Below are 22,820 nucleotides of genomic sequence, written 5' to 3'. Positions count from 1 at the left end.
ACTTGCCTCTGAAACTGAGCAGTCTGCTGCTTTGAGCCAATCAGCTATCACTGTTGATCATGACGTCAGGAGACAGCTGTCAATTAATGACAGGATGTGTGAAATTCAACTTTCCTTCTTTTTGGCTCACTATGGGGGAGTTTATACAACATCGCTGTGTCCATCGACATCCGTCGTATGTTGCGGTCGTCGTCGTTGGTTCTATCCTGTTTTAAAAACAGTGGCACGTGTCTTAACCGCTAGAGCTATGAACTTGAAACTTTGTACACAGGACCCAGGTATTGGTGAGCCATTATCAAAATACTCCGACCTTTTAACCAAAAAAGAATTATCCTGAATGTATCAAGCCCTAACTTCAAAATTTTGATTACCTTATTATTGACTACGCGCCCTGCACAGACATTTTAAAACCTGTAGCAAATGTGTCCATCCTATGGCAATCGCAGAAGTTTACTGGTTTTATAAAGAAAGAACCAACAGCACTTTTGGAGTGGTCAGGCTGGTCAAATAAAACATTCTCTGTTCAAATATTGTTGATCACAATATGAACAGAAGTGATTTAAGATTCAAGTGGTACAATATTCAAGGTCGTTTTCTAATTTTATTCAGGCCTTGTCATGCTTCTTGGTTCATTCCCACGCAATTGAGATGGCTCTCCGCAGCTGCAGGGAGTGGAGACATTGGGTGATATGAATAAAGACTAGCAAATGCTTTTATCTAAATCTCCATGTACATTTACACTAGGCCTTCCTGTACAAAACCGGAGTAAAAGCATTTGCTAGTCTTTATTCATATCACCCCTTGATTTGCCTTCGTCGGATAATGGTAGACCCCGTTACAAGGGATATTTCATAATACACTAGTTTGTATCTGAACATTGAAAAGTTTCAAAAATAAAGCATCAATAGAATATTTAATGAATAATTTAGATTTTTGATTTTCGCTTATATTATCCTGAGCCTGTTCTGTTTTCTGATTTCGATAGATAATTTTCATTTGGCAAACCTAATGGTCTTGGTACGGACATTCAACTTTCCGAGCAATGTCCGGGGGATGCTTGAATATTGTATAAATAACCTGCCGGTAATGCAAGCTATATAATGTATAGACTTGGGAGATACCAGTTGATTTCGATTGTAATTAATTTCCTAATTTTATGTTTGGATCGCTTATTTGGCTTGTTTATCTTGAAACATTTCGATGTTTAGGTATAAGAGGTGGGACATTGATCATTAGACCAGGTATACCATGATAAGGCCTACCGTTACCGAACCTGATGTCATAGGAACGATAATGATGTCCCCATTTTGAAGTAATGAGTTTTTGACATGTCCGCATGTCATGACCAACATGACCAAGAAGTTCATTGAGCATTATATTGCATGTACATATATTATTATTAAAAACGGTATATAACACCTTAACCTGAACGGAAAAATGTGCTCATTTACATATGATCAATGTATTCAATGAGTGGTCTAGTTCTATGGAACACTTATTGACACCTGTCTTTTTGTTTAGAATGGCATATGGAGCTTATCCTAATTGGCATATGGGAGCATCCATTAAGTACGTACGCACTGAGGGGGGGGAGGGGGGTCTATGAAATCCGTACACTATGTGTACAGGGGGGGAGGGGGGGGGGGAAATGGTCTTGCGTACGTACGCAACCCAAGAACCATTTTTTGAACAATAAAAAATAAATATTATCATAATAATCATCTCCTTTTTGGCTCACCGTAGGGGAGTCTATACAACACCGCAGTGTCCGTCGTCCGTCGTCGTCCGTCGTCGTCGTCGTCGTCGTCGTCGTTGTCCGTCGTATCCTAGTTCAAAAACAGTGGCACGTTTTTTAACCGCTAGGCCTATGAACTTAAAACTTTGTACACATGACCCCCTAGGTCAGATGACCCGTGACACTAAATTTCTGTCCGATCTGATTCTCTACTTGGCCACCAGGGGGCCAAATGTGGATATCTAAAAAGTGTGATATCTCGCTTATTAGTGACTTGTTTTCGATAAAACTTTTGTGGTAGGTACTCATAGCAAGGATACATCATATATCATACGGGTTTTTAATTTGATCTACTTTTCAAGGTCGCAGAGGTCAAATGGCGTGAATTGGCCGTTTGAGTGTAACTATGGCACGTTTCTCAACCACCAAAGCTATGAGCTTGAAACTTAGTACATATAACCCCCTATATCAGATAACCTCTGGTGCTGAATTTCAACCTGATCTGATTCTTGACTTTGCCACCAGGGGGCCAAAACAGAAAAAGTAAGAAGTGCAATAGTTTGTTTATTAGCAAATTGTTTTTGATGAAATTTTTATGGCAGGGACCCCTAGCAAGGTTACCTCAGATGTTGCACGATTTTTCGGATTTGACCTACTTTTTAAGGTTGGAGAGGTCAAATGGCGTAAATTTGCCGTTTGAGTGTAACTATGGCACGTTTCTCAACCGCAACAGAAATGAACTTGAAACTTTGAACAAATGACCCCCTAGGTCAGTTGACCTTTTACACTGAATTTTGGTTCGGTCTGATTATTGACTTGGCCACCAGGGGGCCCAAACTCAAAACTCAAAAAGTGTGATTTCTCGCTTATTACTGATTTGTTTTTGATAAAAGTTTTATGGTAGGTACTCCTAGCAAGGATACATCACATATCTTACAGGTTTTTGATTTGACCCACCTTTTAAGTTCACAGAGGTCAAAGTTGAAAACTTTACTGTTCTTGGTACGTTTTGTCGTTGTTCAATGTAAAGAGTTTTAATTTTGTGCAATGATGCATCTAAGAAGCCACTATTTGTATGCCAAGTTTCAGCCAGATCGGAATTCAAATATGGCCGAAATTGCATGTTTTGTGGGTTTTTCCTCGTATTGTGGCAATCCAAAGGTCGTGAGTTCAAACCCCGGTCAAGGACAGCCAAAAATATTTTTATTTTTCATCTTTTCCTTTTTTCTTTTCTGAGTTCTATCTTACATTTTCTTCATTTTTTTATTTATTTGGTGCCATAGATTTAATTAGGCGGCCATCTTGGAAATCGTTTTTTGCCGATTGCTGTAGTGTAACGAGTGATGAAATTGTTATGGTCAGGTGGATGTGTCTACATCACATATCACCCTGGTTTGTTATTTGACCTACCTGTCAGGGTCACTGAGGTCAAAGTTAAAAATGTATTCACCATTGTCATACTGTAGCACTTTCTGTAACTGTCTACTAAAAATACTTACGGTGAGCACAATGGCCCCTGGCCGTTTCATCTTATTCTTATTTGGACAATCATACTTGTTCTTCACAAGATGTGTGAACTCATACGCTTCTGTGTTCGTATGTTACCTGACTACAATGTTTTAGCAATTTTCGGAGAAAAATTGCGCAGTTGACTTGCCAATCCGATTGTGGCGCCACAATGTAGCAAAATCAGGTACTATGTCTGTTCGTCTGCTCGGGAATTCAAGGTTCTATAGGCGTACCCGTGCAGGGGGAGGGGGGGGGGTATGAGGCAATGCGTACAAGGTGCATACAGGGGGGAGGGGGGTCTCAAAATTGGCATTTTCTTGCGTACGTACTTAATGGACGCTCCCTATGCGGTATCTTGGCCCAGGCAGTTGAGTTACCACCCTGAATGATAACATTGGGAGGTGTGAAACTCACATTACAAAGGGGGAAAATTGACCCAAATAAACTCATGACATATTCTTTTGCTATGATAATTACTAGTAGGCCTACTATTTTTTAGCTACGCTGGCTTCCAGCGGAGCTTGCCTGTACCATGGAAAATATGCATAGGGCGGTAATGAACTACGTCTGTTCGCTACGCTGGCTTTGCACCGTAGCTTATGGTTTGAACTGGAGCTGGCCGAAAGAAATTCCAGCAAAATAGTTGCATTTTCATCCGAATTTGCTGTAGCTGGGCCAGAAAATGTGCCAGGATACCAATATTTTGAACTCTTTGTTTCGATAAGATTATAGCTATTCACAGCAGAAAAACTAAGCGCCCCGTAATTGGCAGTAATTGGCAGATTTTAACCCTTTCGCTGCGCCGCTCAAAATTATTTCAATATTGATTCCTTGCTGCCCCCAAAATACTGTAAAAGCCAATTTTAACATAGGTAACTTTGAGGCCAATATACAGCCTGAAGGAGAAGAGATAGAGCTTAGGACTATTGGAAAAGATTGTTAGGGACAGCATGGACTTTCAAATTATGCATTTGTCAATCACCTGAAATTATGTTAATTAACTAAATAACGCTAATTAGTATTAATCAACGAGGAGAAAAACACCATTTTTCATCTTGACCCAGGCTATCACTATCATCCCCCTCGGACCCTGAATCATGCACACTTTCAATCCCTATGCACGCTGTGTACATCGGCATTATGTTCAGAATCATAATCACTAATCAGACTCGTCTTCTAACGCCTCGAATTCACTATTTCATCAATTATTGATTCTGCAATTCGTCGAACACGTGACTTGGGCATTTAAATTTGTTTACAAAACTTTGGACTCAAAATATCGCCTAAACTTTGAATAAAAACACCGAAGTTTTCACCTAGAAATCGGAAGTTCTAGCGGTAAACAACATGGCAGGACACCTAGCGACAAGTTCCTGTACTAATTTGCTATTGAAAACATCGTCTGATTCAGGTCTCTCCCAAGTCACAGTTCTGCGTACATCCGCACAGATCGGAAATTTTTTTTGGTCCCAAAAATGCGTACATCCGCAGCGAAAGGGTTAAGTTGGAAATTGTCGTCTGGTCAAAAGTCGCAAAACGGCCTTGATCCTACCTGTCTCTGTAATGTACTGAACACTCTACACATAAGGCAGTGCCCTGAGGCATTGCAGCCGAGGCTGATAAAGTGATGGCTATTTTGCGAATGTATATAGAGTGTGTACGTTCACTTCAAAACATAGTTCCAATCTAAATTTTTCATAACGAGCAGTTAGAAAGTGGTCTTTCCCTATATTTTGACTCTCAATGTCAACATGTCGTTTTGTGGGGTTATTTTGTCTAATTCTTATTAATATTGCCGATAAAAGACACGTAGAGAAACCCAGATTCAAGCGCTCGGTTCATCTACGTACGGTAGACGTTTTGACAGAAAACCAGGGTGAGTTTTCTCTGTATTTTCTTTTGATTTGCAAGGTACAATTGGCCATGACAACTGTTATTTGAAAAGTCATAGTATAGAATGACTCCTGTAGCTTGTTTACATAAGAAGTGTTACCGTTTTTGGCTTTCTGTCTCGTTAAATTTGTTCAGTCATTGAGTCGAAGTCGAAGATCAAAACACACATGAACGCCATAGTACATTTTATACACAAAACGGTGTTGCAAAAAAATTCTTCTCAATCATCAGAATGAAATAATCGTAATACTTCACAATTATCTATTACACATAGATATAACAACTACAGGAGAATGACTTTCAAATCCAGACAAAACTTTGTTATAAGAATAGCCTCTTTGTATTTATAAACATCGACGTAATCAAAACAAACCCAAACGCTAGAAGTTGACATTTTCTCATGCTTCTTGTCAAAATAACAATGATATCGTACACCTTTGACAGTTACACTCGTCAGAGTACACAAATAATAGCGACGAAGTAGTCTGCTGGAATTGCGAGGTATTTTTAACAAACAATAAAACTGCCGTTCTCACTCTCAGTCTATCCTGATACGAAAACCGTGAGGAGCTGCATGAACTGGGCCTACATTATTTACCATACATAACAGTTACATACCCGATACCGGTACATGAACAAATGCAATACACTGCAACATATGTGCAGGGAAGTAAAGCTTGCATTGCAAGCCATGTGTCCAAACTCTACCAAGGTGAACGTTAGTAAATAAGGGTAAACTTTTTCAAATTTATTAACTTTATTTTATCCCCCCCCCCTCCACCAGTTCACTAGTTTTTCACAAAAGTTTTGATCTTTTTTTGTACATTTATGTTTTACCTTATCACCAACATGAACAGTAAGCCATACACGGTTGTGTATCCTCTCACGGTTTTCACGGTATCAGCACAGACTACTCATTGTTTTTGTAACATAATCGGGAATGTTGATAATAAATATCTTATTTTGATGGTGTTTTTTTACAAAGTAACAAAGTGATTTTTTTCTCATGTTTACAGGATGATGCAGTCTACTATCTAAGAGTCATTCCGGTGGTCTCCACTGGCAAAGTGGTGTTGCTGTGCATGCTGTGGAACTGGTGACACGAAACCAATCAACCAGTCAGCCATGAGATTGACAGGATCGGGAAAGAAGACGCTGTATCTTAGCTGATTTGTCCTTCACGTTTGGTCTTGTTTTACTGTATTATACAAGTTGATTAAATAAAGAAGCCTTGAAATTGAATAGGCATCTCTGAATTTTTATTTATTATTATATTAAAAAACAAAGCTTGCCTATTAAAGTGATACTATGATGTGATTTACAACTTTGCGGAAATACGTCCGTTTTTTATTGTTGATCACAAATGTAAAGCTCAAATTTTCCATTTTTGATTAGATTTATTATAAAATCGATGTTTTAATCGCGTCAGACTGGCCAACTGCCAAAGACGTTTTGAAAAACCAGCACTAAGTCACGTGACCTCATGACGTCACAATATGAACAAGTCAGACCGTCGAATATTTTCCTATTCGCTCTAGGAAGAAGCTTTATCCGCAGTAGTTCGCATACGCTCAGGAAAATCTAATGAATATTAAATGAGGTCTAAAAATTGTTTTAGGAATACCATTATTATGACGTCAGCGATGGAATTTCCTTGTTGGACTTAGGAAATTTATGATAAAATGACTAGGACTGTGGACTTGGGGGGAGGGACCGTCCCTTCCCTTACTTCGTTACTTCGAGATTTTTTCCAAAGGTGCTTGAAGACCCCCAACGGCAGACGAATTTGGAGTTGGTTCTCGAAGTTGTGTTCCGGCGGAGCATCGGGAGAAGATGAACCACCGGCTGGTGACCTGTTGACTCGAACTTCATGGTGACGGCCTAGTTCTTTGATAGGGTCAGGCCAGCGGAAAACCCCAACACCTTCAGTTTTGCTGGTGTTGCAACGCCACCTGATAACCCTTTTCTTCTTCTTCTCCATAATCTTCAGTTCTTATCGTGTATATATTGTGTAAGGACAGGATGGAATGTCAGTGGTCAATGGCAGTTGTAAATAAACGAATGAGATTTTTTTTTTCACGGGAATGTAAACCACCGCGACCGCGAAAATGTTCATGTTGTGACGTCATTAACGAAAATGTCGTCGGCGTAGCGTTATTTCAACGGCACCGAACCGAGCCGTCCGGGCGGGATTAAAACCATCAATATCTTGAAAATGTGCATTTCGATTCGAAAACCTTACCGATTGATGAGAAAGTGACGTAGTCATTTGTCAAAAACAGCTAAAACATTATATGGTGAAATTTGACACTAGTTACCATTTAAACCTAAACTCTTGAACTTGCAACCTTTAACCCTTATACTAGTGTCATGCTCGACCTTTGGTCAAGTTAAAACTCCTACCCCTTTTACTGTCGCTCTCGACCCTGGGACGAGAGAGAGGGTAATGCATCAGAAAATAAATTATCCACGGCGCAATTGGAGTCCTTTATGTTTAGTTTATCTGCCAGTGTAAAGACGGCACTGCGTCTGATCATTTGATACCAGGAAACCAAATTATTTTTGCATGAAAATTTCCCGCAACTTGCAACTGAAAGTCGAGCACCTTTTCAGAAGAGGTCAGGCAAGGGGTATGGTGATGTAAGAGACGTCATCATGCCTCATGTCACAATCAAGTAAGAGACTGCATTGTCGCCTGAATGATATGAGACAAGAGGGTGATGTCACAATCAAGTAAGTGACCACATTGTAGCCTGATCGATATAAGAGAAGAGCGTGATGTATAAGACGTTATCATGCCTGATGTCACAGTCGAGTAAGACTTCGTGGTAGCCTGATTGATATAAGAGAAGCGGGTGATGAAAGAGACGGCATCATGCCTCATGTCACATTCAAGTAAGATACTGCATTGTAGCCTGAGAGTAGAGAGGGTGATACTAGAGACGGCATCATGCCTCATGTCACAATCTAGAGACTGCATTGTAGCCTTATGGGAGGGAATAGGGCAGTGTCACAAGAACTAATCTAAACTCAAGGTAATTAAGGAGAGATTTGCACTGACATTTATACTTTTATGACCTTCTGCCCTGCTTTAAGACTGTTATAGCTAAAGTAGCCGTGTTTGGTATCGAACTTAAGATAATGAACAGTAGGTGTGTGCTAACCCATTTTCATTACCAACTGACCTACTTGGAGACGGTTACAGCGAAAGGTGTCATCCGTGTTTGATATCAAACTAAAAGTGTTTAAGAGTAGGTTTACCCTGATATACTTTTATGACTCACTAAACAACTTGAACACCGTTAGAGGAAGGCAGTCGCTTTAATGGTATCAAACTAAAGGTATTGAAAGAGCAGTTTTGCGCTACTGCTTAAACACAGTTGGAGCAAAGGCACTGAAGGTATTGAAGAGCAGATGTGACAAAAGAACCCCCAACTACTTCATTCACTGCAGTTGAAATAAAACCTTCACAACTGTCATCCACCCTAGGGGCCAAATTCATTAGACGTGTGTAACTTCTTCCTGATTAGTTATAGGGCCTATTCATATTCTGTGGAGATTTACATGAAGGACCTGAATCTGTCTATTCAGTAGTTAAACGCTGTTTTAAGCTGAAAGCCCTTCATGAATTTGGCCCCATTTGTCTAAGCTTGATTCCATCTAGTCTGTCCACATCTCCCTATCTACCATAAACCTACATTCTGGTACTCGCATATACAACTTGCTACATTTTCTTGTCATTCATCTCATTCCTTGCTCTTAAATTCCGTCAGCGTAGCTATTCAGGCCGCCAGGCCTCTTGTTTACTCTACTTAGAGTGGACAAAAACTTTGTGTCGACCCGGGAGAAGGACCAGTCAAGTGCCATCTCTAAGGGCAAAATAGGAATAACGACTCGAGCTAGAGAAATTTGAAAGGTTATATTATTTGCTCCAAACTTAACTGAGTTTTGTCTTATCTTCAGCCTAACATTGCCGCACTTGTACGAAACTTATCAAGAGGAAAATAATGACATAAGCACTAGTATCCTCGACCTTTGACTTGTCTTTTAATATTTCCGATAAAATAAAAATGACAGCAACAGAGTTTTGAACCTTCCCAATCAGGACAACTCATTGAAGTCAAGAGCATGTGCATGGATATTGAGTTGGATCAAACCACTCATTGCTCATGCATAATGGGCCTCTTGGCCTATGCTCAGATAAGAAATCTTCATGGGCTAATGGTTACGCTATTAGTCACTTATGTGGCCCAGGTTCGATTCCCATTATGGAACTTATAAATATATGGACATGGTGTTAAGAGCCACCTGAGGCTTATCAAGGGGAACATTTTGGTACCAAAATTATTGAAATCGGTTGTGTGGTTAGAATTTTATGGAACTTTTCATGCCATCATTAGCAATACATTCCAGTGAATAGCTTTCAATAGCAAACATTTAGGATACATCACATATCATACGGGTTTTTGATTTGACCTAATTTTGAAGGTCACAGAGGTCAAATGACCTAAATTGACCATTTCAGTGTGTAACTATGGCACATTTCTTAACTGCTTCAGTTGGGCATGTTTTGTCATGTCTGCGTGTTACGGCCAGTATTCAGGTATTTCAAAACAGATGTTGATAAAATTTTGGTGGTTGTTTTAGTATGTGATGAGGGTGTGTGTTTGAAAATCAGCATCGGGGGTGCTTTTGTTTGTCAGCAGTGGCCATTTTAACTGCTGAAAACAGCTGAAAACGAATGTAAAAAATCATTTCTTAACCACTTTTGCTATGAACTTGAAACTTGGTACACATGATCCCATATGTCAGATATGCCGTTTTGACCTACTTTTGAAGGTGATAGAGAGATGTCAAATGGCTAAAATTGGCCTTTTGAGTGTAACGTAACAATGGCACATTTTTTAACCGCTAAAGCTAACAACATGAAACTTTGTACACATGACCCTTAAGGTCAGATAACTTCTGACCACAAATTTTCGGTCAAATAAGATTTTCGACTTGGCCACCAGGTGCCCAAAACTTAAAAGGGTAAATACTGCAATATCTCGTTTATTAGTGACATGTTTTCAATAATATTTTTATGGTAGTTACTCCAAGCAAGGATATATTATTATATTATAGTTCTTTAATCGTACCAACAAGTACAATCAAAAGGTGCAAGTGCAGATACAAAGTGATGTGCTACAACAAAAGAGAACAGAACACCTTGATATTTACCCTACCCCACACACAGATCAGCCAAGATAAACTCAATCTCTTCCTTCTCCAGAATTTTAAAGTTCCTTTCTTCCTTCATAATGACCAAGTCTCTTATAACACCCGCATTGTCCTTGACTGACTGATCTACATTTTCAAGTCGTCTTACATCTACATTACATCCGTCATCTCTACAACAGTTCGCTTTCTCACATAGTATTGCAATGTTTTTTGATACCGTAGATCTACTACCCTCGAGTGCCAACTGGCCACATCTCTCGTTTTCGCTATTTAGAACCGAGTACATGAATTTAACGAAGCGTGCATACAGCTGTATGTCAAATGGTGTATCAACACAGATCAGAGGAAGCAGGTTCCTGTGGGTCAGATATGGCAAATTAAAAATTTTTCGGACACATTTCCGCCACGCTACACACCCTTTTTAGCTCACCTCTTAGCAGAGGTGAGCTTATCCCATACCGTGGCGTCCGTCGTCCGTCATCGTCGTCGTTGTCCGTCGTCCGTTAGCAGGGCACGTTTCGTAACTGTTAGAGCTATTGAGTTGAAACTTGGTACACATGTACCCTTATGTAATGAGACCTTGGAGACCAAGTTTCGGTCCGATTCGTTTCATGGTTTGGCCACCAGGGGGCCAACCGTTAAAAGTGAAAATATGCAATATCTCCCTTAATAGTAGTCGGGAAATTTTGAAAAAAATATGGTAGGTACTTCTAGCAAAGGTGCATCATATATCCTCCGGGTTTTTGATTTGACCTCCTTTTCAAGGTCACAGAGGTCAAATGGTGTAAATTGGCCGTTAGGATGTAACGATGGCACGTTTCTAAACTGCAATGACTATTGATACCAAATTTGGTACACATTTACCCCTTAGTCAGGTGATCGCAGGGACCGAAGTTTGGTCCAATATGGTTCACCACTTGACCACCAGGGGGCAAAATCCAAAGACCTTAAAAATGTGATTATTCCTTAACTTCTTGCCCGATTGCCACCAATTTGATATCATGGGTACATCTAACCACCATACAGTATATGTCACACAGGTTTTTAATTTGACCTTCTTGTCAAGGTCACAGAGGTCAAATGGCGTAAATTCGCCGTCAGGCCGTAACTATGGCACGTTTCTTAACTGCAATGACTATTGATCACAAATTAAGTACACATGTACCCCTTGGTCAGGTGATCTCAGGTACCGAAGTTTGGTGCGATCTGATTTGCCGTTTGGCCTCCAGGGAGGGGGCCAAATCCTAAATTCTTCAAAATGCCATTATTCCTAGTATTACTTGCCCGATTGGCATCAATTTTATATCATAGGTACATCTAATTCTTACAACCATTCAATGTGTCACCCGGGTCTTCTTTGATTTGACCTACTTTTCAAGGTCACAGAGGTCGAATGTACTGTAAATTGGCCATTTTGGGGAAATTGTAATTGCTTGGACCTACATCAAACCTAACACTACATGACACAATACCATGCTCTTTATCCATCTTTCCTCCACATGAGGTGAGCACAATGGCCCTGGCCATTTCATTTTAACAAAAGTTTGAAAAGTTTGATATAGTTCACCCTGTCGAATGCCTTGGATGCATCAAGTAGCATAGTATACACCCCAGACCCTCTGTTTCTGTAATACTGTATTGTTTCGTTCAATACGAAGGTACATTGAGTAGTGGACATTTTCTTTTTGAAACCAAACTGCATGCTACTGGATGAGAACACGTCTTTGTATTTTACAAGCAGAATATTATCTAGTACCTTTCCTAAAATGCTGCTCAGAGCAATCCCTCTGTAGTTGTCTGAGTTACACAGTGATTTACGTTTATCTTTTGGAATTGGCAATATCGTGGACTCTTTCATACGCAAAGGTACATAAGCATGAACAATCATTGCGCTGAAAAGTATGGCCAGTTTCTCCTTAAGTGAATCATTACTGTTGATAAAATGGTCCGTATAAAGAGAAAGATCACCCCCATGCTTCCCTTTATTCAGAAGCAGGATTGCATTCTTCACTTCGTTCGTAGTTACAACATAATTTCCACATTTATCCCCGTGTTCAGGGGACCCAATCCTAGCATTTATATCCTCCATCAGTGCCCTCATTTCATCCTCTTCATACGAGACCGAGGAATACAGTCTCTCATACTTTTCAGCAAAAACATTCGCTATCTCGGTCTTATCGACCTTATCATCCACCATTTTGGCACAAGAAGATGATTTACCCTTCATCCTATTCACTCTGGACCAAAACGACTGACTATCGGACTCAGCAAGTGATTCGGCTAAGCGGTTGCTGTCAGCTTGTTTTTAAGCTTTCTTGAGAGCTCTGACCTCGTAGTGATATTTAGCACGGGTTGTTCTTCTGATGTCAGCGACAACACCATGTCTCGGTGCCCCTATACTTTTGCAAATATTATGCCAGAAAATGGCCTTGTCTCTGGCAGGCTTAACTATTTCGTTCCACCCTTGCTGACGTTGTTGACAATCAGTCGCTTTGGTCCCACAGGTACGTCGTGGGATAGTATTATCCGCTGCGGATACACATGCATCAACAATGTGCTGGTACAAGAGTTCAATATCATTCTTATGATTTTCACAGAAATAATTATCACAGGCTGTAAGTGAATCAGGAATATGAATTCCCTGTATTAACCTATCTAATGTTACTTTATAATTTTCAATCTCAATGTCAGAAGCTTTATACCACATGAGACCACCGTTTACATAAGAGTTATCCTCAACCTCGACAAACTCAACTGGCACATTACAGATTAGTGACAGGATGAGTGGTCAGATGTGTTATCAACGTCGTGGTGGACCTCATGTAACGATAGTGTATTAAACACACCTTCAGATACCAAAAAGTAATCAAGTTTCGACCTTGCCCCGCTTATTTTACTCTCAAATGTGTAATCAACATCCTTGAAGTCCGTTCCAATGCGCAACGATTCCCTTTCGATGAAGCTCTTATATGCCCTAAGGTTTGTGTCATCAGCTCTCGTAATATCAACATTGAAATCCCCACCTATTACAATTCTATTTGGATCATACCTTACAAGTAATTCTGATAGATACTCAAGCACTTCTCTATATTCAACGTGTTCTCTCTCGTTTGGCATGTATACACAACACAGTAAACCCTTCTGACTGTCAAGAAAAACAGCACAAACTCTTTTTGACCCGCTTGGTATGCGCACAACTTTCTGTTTAAAGCAGTTGCTCCATACGATGGCCGCGCCACCGTACGGTCTCCCACGAAGGTATTCCGATTCGATCATGCCCGAAGTGGCATAGACCGTGGCATTATCCAATAAACTCTCATATCTCGAAATTTCACTCATAAACAGCCAATGCTCCTGCACGAACACAAAAGAATGTTTCTCCAGTAGTTCGTTTATGTATGCAATCCTCCCCGGTCCTGAGCCCTGAGAGTTGTATGTTGCAATAGATAATCTGCAAGGCCTATTGCCAAACGTTCCCGTGTTCTGAAGATCTGCGGCGACTCTGCCTGTCATTTCGTTTTGAACAGATGAACCAACTGCCATGATTAAAAACAGTAAAAAGTAGTAGAATGTGATATCCATTATTCGTCCTAATTGCTATTTGACGCAGCCACCCTCTGGGGCGGGACATACACATACTTTCTCACCTGAACCCCTTCGGGCCAGATTGTCTCATCGAAAAGTCTGCCGTACTGAGATTTCGGCACGGAGAGCTTATACGACTTGTATTTGGAGTCTGGGTGCGATATACATTCAAGAGACCTGACATCGAAATCATTTGACAAAATGTGTCTCTCAAGCTCGGCGTCTTTTGTGTCCTTGTGGAGACGAGATATGAATAAATGACGTTCTGCTTCGGGTCCTCCTCGTATCTGCATAGAACTGGACGATTTTCCAGTGATAACACTCTGTTTCCTCTTTTCCTTCCGCTTTCTTAACCTCGTGACGTGGCTTCCGAAAATCTTCGGTGTCGACACTGCATGCATCTATCGAGGAGGAACTACCCCCTAACTTCAGCACCGGCTGTGCTGCAAGATACGTCATATTGGAAGTCTGCTGACTTAGACTCCCGCGCCCTCTCCCCCTACCACCACGTACAATCTTTGGAGAATTGCGGCGAGGGGAGTTGGTGTAAATGTGCCTGAGCGAATTTGCCTGGGTTTCCACATTCAATTTTAGCCGATCTGCCCAAGTACCGGACGTCTGGCCGTCCCATATCGAACCTTCGACACGCAATTCAGGAACTTTAGTAAGATCGCGATCATCCTTTGTCAGGCCAATTGGGCCTACGTCACTTTTCTGCTTGTATCACATGTCATAATGAAGTTGATTTTGATCTTTATACCATACATGTAGCATGTTTCTTAACCAGCATGAATTCCTTACCACCAAATATCATTACGGTGAGCACAATGGCCCCTGGCCTTTTCATTTAGGAACTACGGTTGGGGCCCGTTCTCATAGACATTTCATATTCGGCGTGCATGTGTATTGGGTGAATATCAAGGGCAAGTTTGATAATCGCGTATCTCGCATTCAAGATGGCCAACTGACGGATGACCTTTGACTTTGACCCTGTGACCTTAAACCCCAAAATTACCCGTGACCTTAAACCCCAAAATTACCCGTGACTTACTAACCATGGCAGATTTGGGGTCGGTAAATTTTCACAACAACATCATTCGGCAACCTTGGTGTATCCTCAGCTTCCTTCTTTACTATTCCATTCTGTTTCATGTTCTGTTCTGAATCATCACTTGGCCACCAGTCGGCCAAATCTGAGGCTTTACCAAATATTGATTTAATGATATGGTGAGTACTAGTCCTCAGGCTTTTTCATTCATGTTCAAGGCTCACCAAAACATGGAGTCTACCCCATGCACAGTATCCGTTGTAGTCCATCCGTATTTCGGTCGGTTTTTTTCATCGTTACATTTTGGTTGTAGGTTTCTTAACCACCAGAGCTGTTGACTTAAAACTTTGTACATGTTATCCCCAAGGTCTGACACTAAATTTCGGTGTGGTCTTATTCTTGTGGTTTTGCCTCCTAGAACCAAAATTAAAAACATAAAAAGTGTGATATCTCGCCGATTATGGATTCAGTATCAATACCCTGTAACAATTTGATGGCAGGTACCTCTAGCAGAGATACATCTCATATAATACAGATGTTAATTTGGCCTATGTTTTAGCTCACCTGTTCGGAGCTTATACAATACCACGGAATCTGCCATCGCCATTTGGTGGGGCGGAGCACTTTTCATAGCCTCACTAGCCAGTTGGTACAAGGTGCGTTTTGTGCTCCCTAGGATATAGTTTTTCAGATGCATGCCATTTCCATGGATATGAATGGGCCTGTCCTGCTCCAAATACTAATTAATTTAACGTCATGATCGTAGTTTCCACGTACAGAGGATGCTTTGGTGATTTTTATGTGGCCATCTTCTGTGACTTTGGAACAACCATCTGTTGTGGCTCATATGTGAACATGCGTCCGAGGCATTGGGCAAGGTTTTTCAAAGTTGAACGAGGACTAATTTCATCCGTTTGTTTTTTGGCCATATACATGTGTAGCAAAATAAAACTTCGATTGGGTACACTTTTGACCATGAACCTGCAAAAAATATATATATAATATGGCTATCTTATGAAGGTCAGCTCATGTGCCTAAAAAAATCTCCTTTGCATGATATATGAGCCCGCATCTTGATCTCCAGTCAGGCAATTTTGGTGTTATTTTTGACCATTTGTGGGGTCTGGGTGGTGTCAAAGTTGGCACCCCTATTACTCGAAACATCCACTAAATGCCTGAATTGTACCCTAGATACCTTCTCTAGGTTTCTATCTACCAACTTTGTAGGTCTTTGTATCTAATGTCCACATTTGTTATTAGGATCAATCCAGCACATGCCATGCATCCCACTTGAGGGGCAAATCTGACGCCACACCCAGTGGGGGTCACTGTTTTATCACTGGGGCATCTTCAAATCGTTGTGGCCAAATCTGCATTTCCATTCAAAGTCATGCTTTTTGAAGGATTGTGAAGAGTACTCAAGGCTGGACAAGCATCATGCCACTGGAAACATCCCATAGATATAAATCCATCATGTGACATATCATTGTGCTTGTAATTGCCTCTAGATGTCATTTCTGTGGTAAAAAGCAGCACCTAGATATGTCACCAAGATGTTAGCAACCATATGGTCAAATTTAAAGCACAAGGAATCCACTGGTTCGTGTATGAAAGCCACAGGTAGTACACTGGCAATTATCTAGAGACTGATTTATTGAGGCATTGTTGGGTCAGTGGGGCCTCTTCAAGTGGTTGTGGCCAAGTTTGTGTTATTCGCTAAAGGCGCGCTTTTGCCTGATCTAAATTTAGTGCCAACTATGTTCAATTCTCTATTCCAGTTATACCAAACCGAAAGGTCAGCTTCCAGATTACACATCACCTGTAGTCTTGAAAGCTGGATCGACAACAGTGGAAGATTTTTGTCTCAAAATTCACAAAGCCATCTTGAAGGAATTCAAGCAGTATGTAGCCATATTGAGTTTGTCCAGAATTCTCATACCGGTATATCAACCCCAGGATATGTCCCAGAGGGCTGTTCTAGCAATTTCAAGTATTTTCACCTTAAATGGCCTGTATTTATTTTTTCCCTTCTCAGAAATTACTTTGATAAGAACATTTGCACATGTGCAGATTGTAAATCGTAAATACTATTTGCGCTTGAACAGCATCTCCTTCAGAGCTATTGTGTTTTGGATTGTTACTGTTAATAATGATTAACTTTTCTTCCCAGTGCTCTTGTTTGGGGATCATCGGTGAAACATCAGCCTCAGAAGGTGGGAAAGGAACATGTCCTTGCAGATGAGGATGTCGTGCAAATTGTGAAAAAGTAAGTACAAAGTTAACTCTTCTTTCTTTGATTTTAAACAAGTGGTGAACAGAAAGTTATCTTGTCTTCCCTTCAGTGTAGTCCAGTTGTCAAACAAGATTTTGGAGGTGAATTGTGCACTTTTGCCATTTGCATCTGAAAGATTTTTTAGTTCAGCTGACGCAAGTCAGCAGATCTGGTAAAATAACTATTTAGAATGGTGTCTGTCCCTCCATCCGTCAACATGGGGCAAGACCTAGGCACTTCAAATCTGGCCATGAGGACGAACAGCCAAGAAAATGCCCCCGACAGAAAATTCTTCTCATCACGGGGTCAAGGCGTAAATTATGAATAATTTTTTTGTCGCTTGCTAGTAGGTTTTGATATAAAATATAGTTTTGATTGTTACTAACAGTTTGCGTTACAAATGAAAAAAACTGTGTTTACCTAGTTTAAACTTAATTTGAATTTCCTGCTCTTGTATTATTCCCAAGGTGTGTGTTCTATCCCACTTCAGGGCAAAACATTTGTTTTCGTTTTTCACTTATATGATACATTTTCTTTCTTTTTCTCTTGGCATGTGGCCATCTTGGAATCATATTTTGCCATATTTAAGCTTTTGGCTGCAGCTAGAGTTACCAAATGGTTGGTGTGTCTAATACGTCTCCATTACATATCACCCAGGTTTTCAATTTGACCTACTCATTAAGGTCAAAGGGCTCAAGCTCTTAAATTTCACCAATAAGTGGCATGTTTTGTCATTATTTGTCCCAGAGTCTTTTTACTTTGGTATATATGCATGATATAGGCATATCAATATGTAAAGAAATTGTGGTTGAAAGAGACCTACCAGGTACTTTCAATGTTTTTTACATTGTATAACCCATGTATTTCAGCTGAGCGCCAGGCCCTTGGGCCTCATGTTCTGCAGTGAATCGGCATGATTCTGTTTGCATTTTAGTTTTTAGTACTACGATTCTTACATGAGTAAAAAGTAGACATTCCAAGCAACACAATAATGTTACTCCCATAAAATTGATTCAAAATTGACGGAGCTACGGCATTCTGTTCAGCAATTGGCAGCGCTGATAAAATACATTGCATGCTAATGCATGCCAAATGGCACACTTTAAAAAGCGCTCATTGGACAACGTAGGGAATCACCAGAAATGACGTCATCGCTGGTCTAAATCTATATAATAATACTGGTAGGGGGACGAATAAAGTCACAGAGGCGTGGGATCGCCTTGAAATTTTGCATGAATGGTGGTGACACCTTACCCTGATGCAACGTCTTGGTTTTGTTGGCTCACCGTTAGGGGAGTCTATACGATAGCCCTGTTGTCCGTCGTCGTCGTCCGTCTTCGTCCGTATCTTGTGTGGCACGTTTCTTAACCGCTTGTGCTATGTACCTGAAACTTTATATACATCATTCTCAAGGTCATATGTACCCTGACACTGAATTTCACTCCGGTCTGATTCTTGACTTGGCCACCAGGCGGCTTTAACCAAAAACTTAAAAAGTGCAATATCTCCCTTATTACTGATTTCTTTTTGCTGAAACTTTTATGGTAGGTACCCCTAGCAAGGATACATTATATATCATACAGGTTTTAAATTAGACGTACTTGTCAAGGTCATAGAGGTCAAATGGCGTAAATTGGCCATTAACGCTTAACTGTGGCACGTTTCTTTACCAATAAAGCTATGAACTTGAAATTTTGTAAACATGACTCCCTACATCATATAACCTCTGACACCGAATTTCGGTCTGATCTGATTCTCGACTTGGCCACCAGGGGGCCAAAACTAAAAAAAGGAAAAAGTGCTATATCTCGCTTTATAATGACTTGTTTTCAAGTTTATTTTTATGGTAGGTACTCAGAGCAACGGTACATCACATATCATACGGGTTTTTGATTTGACCTTATTTTCAAGGTCACAGAGGTCAAATGGTGTGAATTGGCTGTTTGTGTGTTACTATGGCACGTTTCTTAACCACTAAAGCTATGAACTTCAAACGTGGTACGCATGACCCCCCTCGGTCAGATGACCTGTGACACTGATTTTCATTCCGGTCTGATTCTTAACTTGGCCACCAGGGGGCCAAAACCAAAAAATTGAATAGTGCCATATCTCGCTTGTTACTCATTAGTTTTTAGTAAAAAGAGTATGGTAGATACTCTTAGCAAGGATACATGACATATGATACGGGTTTTTGATTTGACGTACTTGTCAAGGTCACAGAGGTCAAATGGCTTAAATTGGCCATTTGAGCGTAACTGTGGCACGTTTGTTAACCCCTAAGGCTATGAACTTGAGACTTTGTACAAAGGACCCCCTAGGTCAGCTGGCCTCTGACTTTCAATTTCAGTCCGGTCTGATTCTCAACTTGGCCACCAGGTGGCCAAAAGTGAAAACCTAGAAAGTGTGATATCTCGCTTATTAGTCATTTGTTTTCAATAAAATTTTTATGGTAGGTTCTCCTCGCAAGGATACATCACATATCATATGAGTTTTTGATTTGACCTGCTTTTCAAGGTCACAGAGGTCAAATGGCGTAAATTGGTCGTTTGAGTGTAACTATTGCACGTTTCTTAACCACTAGAGGTATGAACTTGAAATTTGGTGCACGTGACTCCCTACATCAATGACTCCCTAAGTCATGTAACCTCGGACACCGAATTTCGATCTGATCTGGTACTCAACTTGGCCACCAGGAGGCCAAAACTAAAATAGGTAAAAAGTGCAATATCTCATTTGTTAGGGACTTGTTTTTGATGATATTCTTATGGTACTTACTCCAAGCAACGATACATCACATGTCATACCGACTTTGGTTTCACCTATATTCTATACATGTACAATGTTACTTAACCAGGATGAATTCCAAAGCACCAAATATCTATACGGTGAGCACAATGGCCCCTGGCCGTTTCATTCAAAAATTTACTTCAGCGGTGCAGTAATGAGGGATTTTTAATCGGACACTGTCAATTCTCCTTACCACTCACAGAAGCCAAGCCATTGCTGTTAAGTTATGCAGGGGCTTAATCAATTTCCTGCACTCCCTGTGAGGTGAATAACATTATCTTTTGAACAGCTGGCTGTAGGGGGATGATTGGAACAGCCGGTTTACCTGCTGACCTGCTGAACCCAGGTTAATGTTATTTTCAATCCACGATTGCAGGTCACCTGATTTTCGAGATTTCGCGGCAAATGAAATTGTAAACAAACGCATGTGTGCAGTTCAAATGTAAACAAAAATGTATTTTTGGTACTTTTGGTTGCTGGACTTGGGTTTTCCCACAGTTAGGAGCTGGGGTCAAATTGGTGGTCTATTGTTTATGGGTGCTGTTTTAGTCAGAGCTAGCCCTTGATTATGAAGGGATTTTCAAATTAAGGTGACCATGGTCTTTTTATGTGCTCACCACACCTTTCAATACTTGAAGTTGATGTATCTGAAGTGGCCCGCTGAACCTGACATGGACTTATCAAGGAGCTGCTCACGGTGCTGAACTTCTAGCTTGCCTGTCGAATAAGTGCCTTGCCCGAGACATTGCTACATGTACGAGGAGCACGCATTTTAAAGTTATAGTAGTGATATTACAGTTGGTTCGAGCCATTTGGAAGCTGACATGTGAAGGCCTATCTGAGTTCTCCTTCTTCTTCTCCGTATAAAAAGGGGCATATTGCTGACTAAGGAACGAGGCATATTGACTTTACCTAATCATCTCTATCGGACCAATTGATATACATTTTATGCACGCATACAGCATGCCACAGGTAGGGTTTGATTAATTTGTCTCTTCGATATTGCTCCTTTATTGCATTAGATTTTCATCACAATTCAATCTATTCAAAATATAGCCCATTTGAACCTGTCTGTGCCACGGGTATAATGCTAGTAAAAAAAAAATGAGTTCCCGATCGACTCACTGGGGATATGCAGTGGAGCACAATGTCATGAAAAACGACCCTTTGTAAATTCCAATCACCTGCAGGATAGGTCAATTTCTCTCAATAAAGTTAATTTTGTTGACTCCTGTAATCTTTTCCTTATTAAAAAAAATGACAGTGGTGTTAGTACCAAACTGGTCATTTCTATTTATTTTGACCGCTGTTATCAGGATACCTCTCAATTGCAGACAGCATTTTGTATCCTTGGTTACAGCACGTACAACCCAGCCTGGACATACTACAGTTGTCCATGGAGAAGTCACATCCTCTCTGACACTTCTTGTCTGTAAAGCTACCGATACAACATACTGAACTAGGGATATCTTCCGTTGCCTCCTGTAATATTTTCATACCATCGATGATTAGTTCAGTCATATTTCATCCAGTTGGCAGCTCTGCATTGGAAATTTTAGTGGTATAACGTGTTCTCTTGACCTTCAAACAGTAGTATAAAGCCGATATTTACTACTTTACACCCTCAGTCCTATGTTATTACTATGGGGTCATCCAGCTGAGTGCCAGGCCCGTGGGCCTCTTGTTTCTGAAATAAACTGTTACATCATTCTGTTTCAACTCATAAACATTCAACAACATGATTTCTTAGTTTTGGTCTATTGAATCACAGCCTCCTGTGATCCCTTGGTCTGGAGCCACCGGGTAACCCTCGCTCTCGGACCTGTCACTACATTACTGACAATGAAAGCTGATGTGCAGTTCTACCTAACAGATGACTACATTATGAGATTACATGAGATGCGCATGCAGATCGAGCAATAATGCAATTCGTCACCAAGATCCAAGATGGAAGTAACATTTTTATTTTGATGATATGTTTTTTCATGATATTTGCCATCTTCTCTTTTCTGAGGCGAAAAAGTGGCACTTTTTCCTTATAGGTTAGTATCCTTAGATCTAGGGGAACTGCGGTTTTCCACTAAATTACTCGTTATTACGGGTTAATGTTGATCTGTTTGTGGAGCCTCGTTTTAGAAACGGGTGTCTGTGCGTCCTCCAGACGAGTTGTGGGGAATTTTCTGGCACTTTTTTTGCGTATACAAGCAATATGACGAGTGATGCAATGCAGATGCAATTTTTTCGCTCGAAGAAGGAAAAGCTGAGGCTGAAGCCGGTTAAGCAACTGAAGCGGGATAAAATGCCGTTGCCTGCACCATGTGATGGTGAGCATAGGACTGTGTTGCCGGCCGCATTGAAGCCCATGAACCCCATGGTGGTGGTGCCCAACACTAGCACTGCGTGTACAAGCAGTGCACCAATGCACATGAAGCAGGGGGCTGCAGCATATCATTCATCTGCCACTGGCAGTGCTGCTGATGGAGGAAGAATAAAGAGGAAGGCCGAGTCAGGGCAGATTGAGCCTCTTTTTGGTCGTGTTAGTGCTAGCAAAAGCCTAAGACAAGCAGCGGATCATGTTGAAGACTTCCTCGAGGATGAGAACGGAGAATCTTAGAGAGAGGACTTGAATATGGAGCTGGATAAGCTGCTGGATTCTGAGTCTGAGGGCTCAGAAGCGGATATTTTGGAAGACAACCCACTCCTGCTTGAGTTGATGCAAGCTCAGAAGGCCCAAGATGAGGAAGTTGGACCCCATTTCTGACAAGTTTGGA

At 40.8% G+C, this 22,820-nt stretch overlaps 1 protein-coding gene across 2 annotated transcripts in view; it reads left to right on the top strand.

The window, feature by feature from the left end:
• Positions 1-22,820, top strand: part of LOC135482655 (developmentally-regulated GTP-binding protein 1) — a 520,179-nt gene that overhangs the window by 177,969 nt on the left and 319,390 nt on the right. For both annotated transcript variants that reach the window (XR_010446249.1, XM_064762906.1), the window contains exons 8-9: positions 16,769-16,891; positions 17,161-17,256. Coding sequence is in view for 1 of the 2 variants with exons in the window: in XM_064762906.1 (XP_064618976.1) it covers positions 16,769-16,891; positions 17,161-17,256 (219 nt within the window). In the remaining variant the exon portion in view is untranslated. The remainder of the gene's footprint in view (positions 1-16,768; positions 16,892-17,160; positions 17,257-22,820) is intronic.

Source organism: Lineus longissimus, chromosome 2 (assembly GCF_910592395.1).
Source record: "Lineus longissimus chromosome 2, tnLinLong1.2, whole genome shotgun sequence".
Taxonomy (NCBI): domain Eukaryota; kingdom Metazoa; phylum Nemertea; class Pilidiophora; order Heteronemertea; family Lineidae; genus Lineus; species Lineus longissimus.
This window is presented reverse-complemented; position numbering and strand designations above follow the sequence as displayed.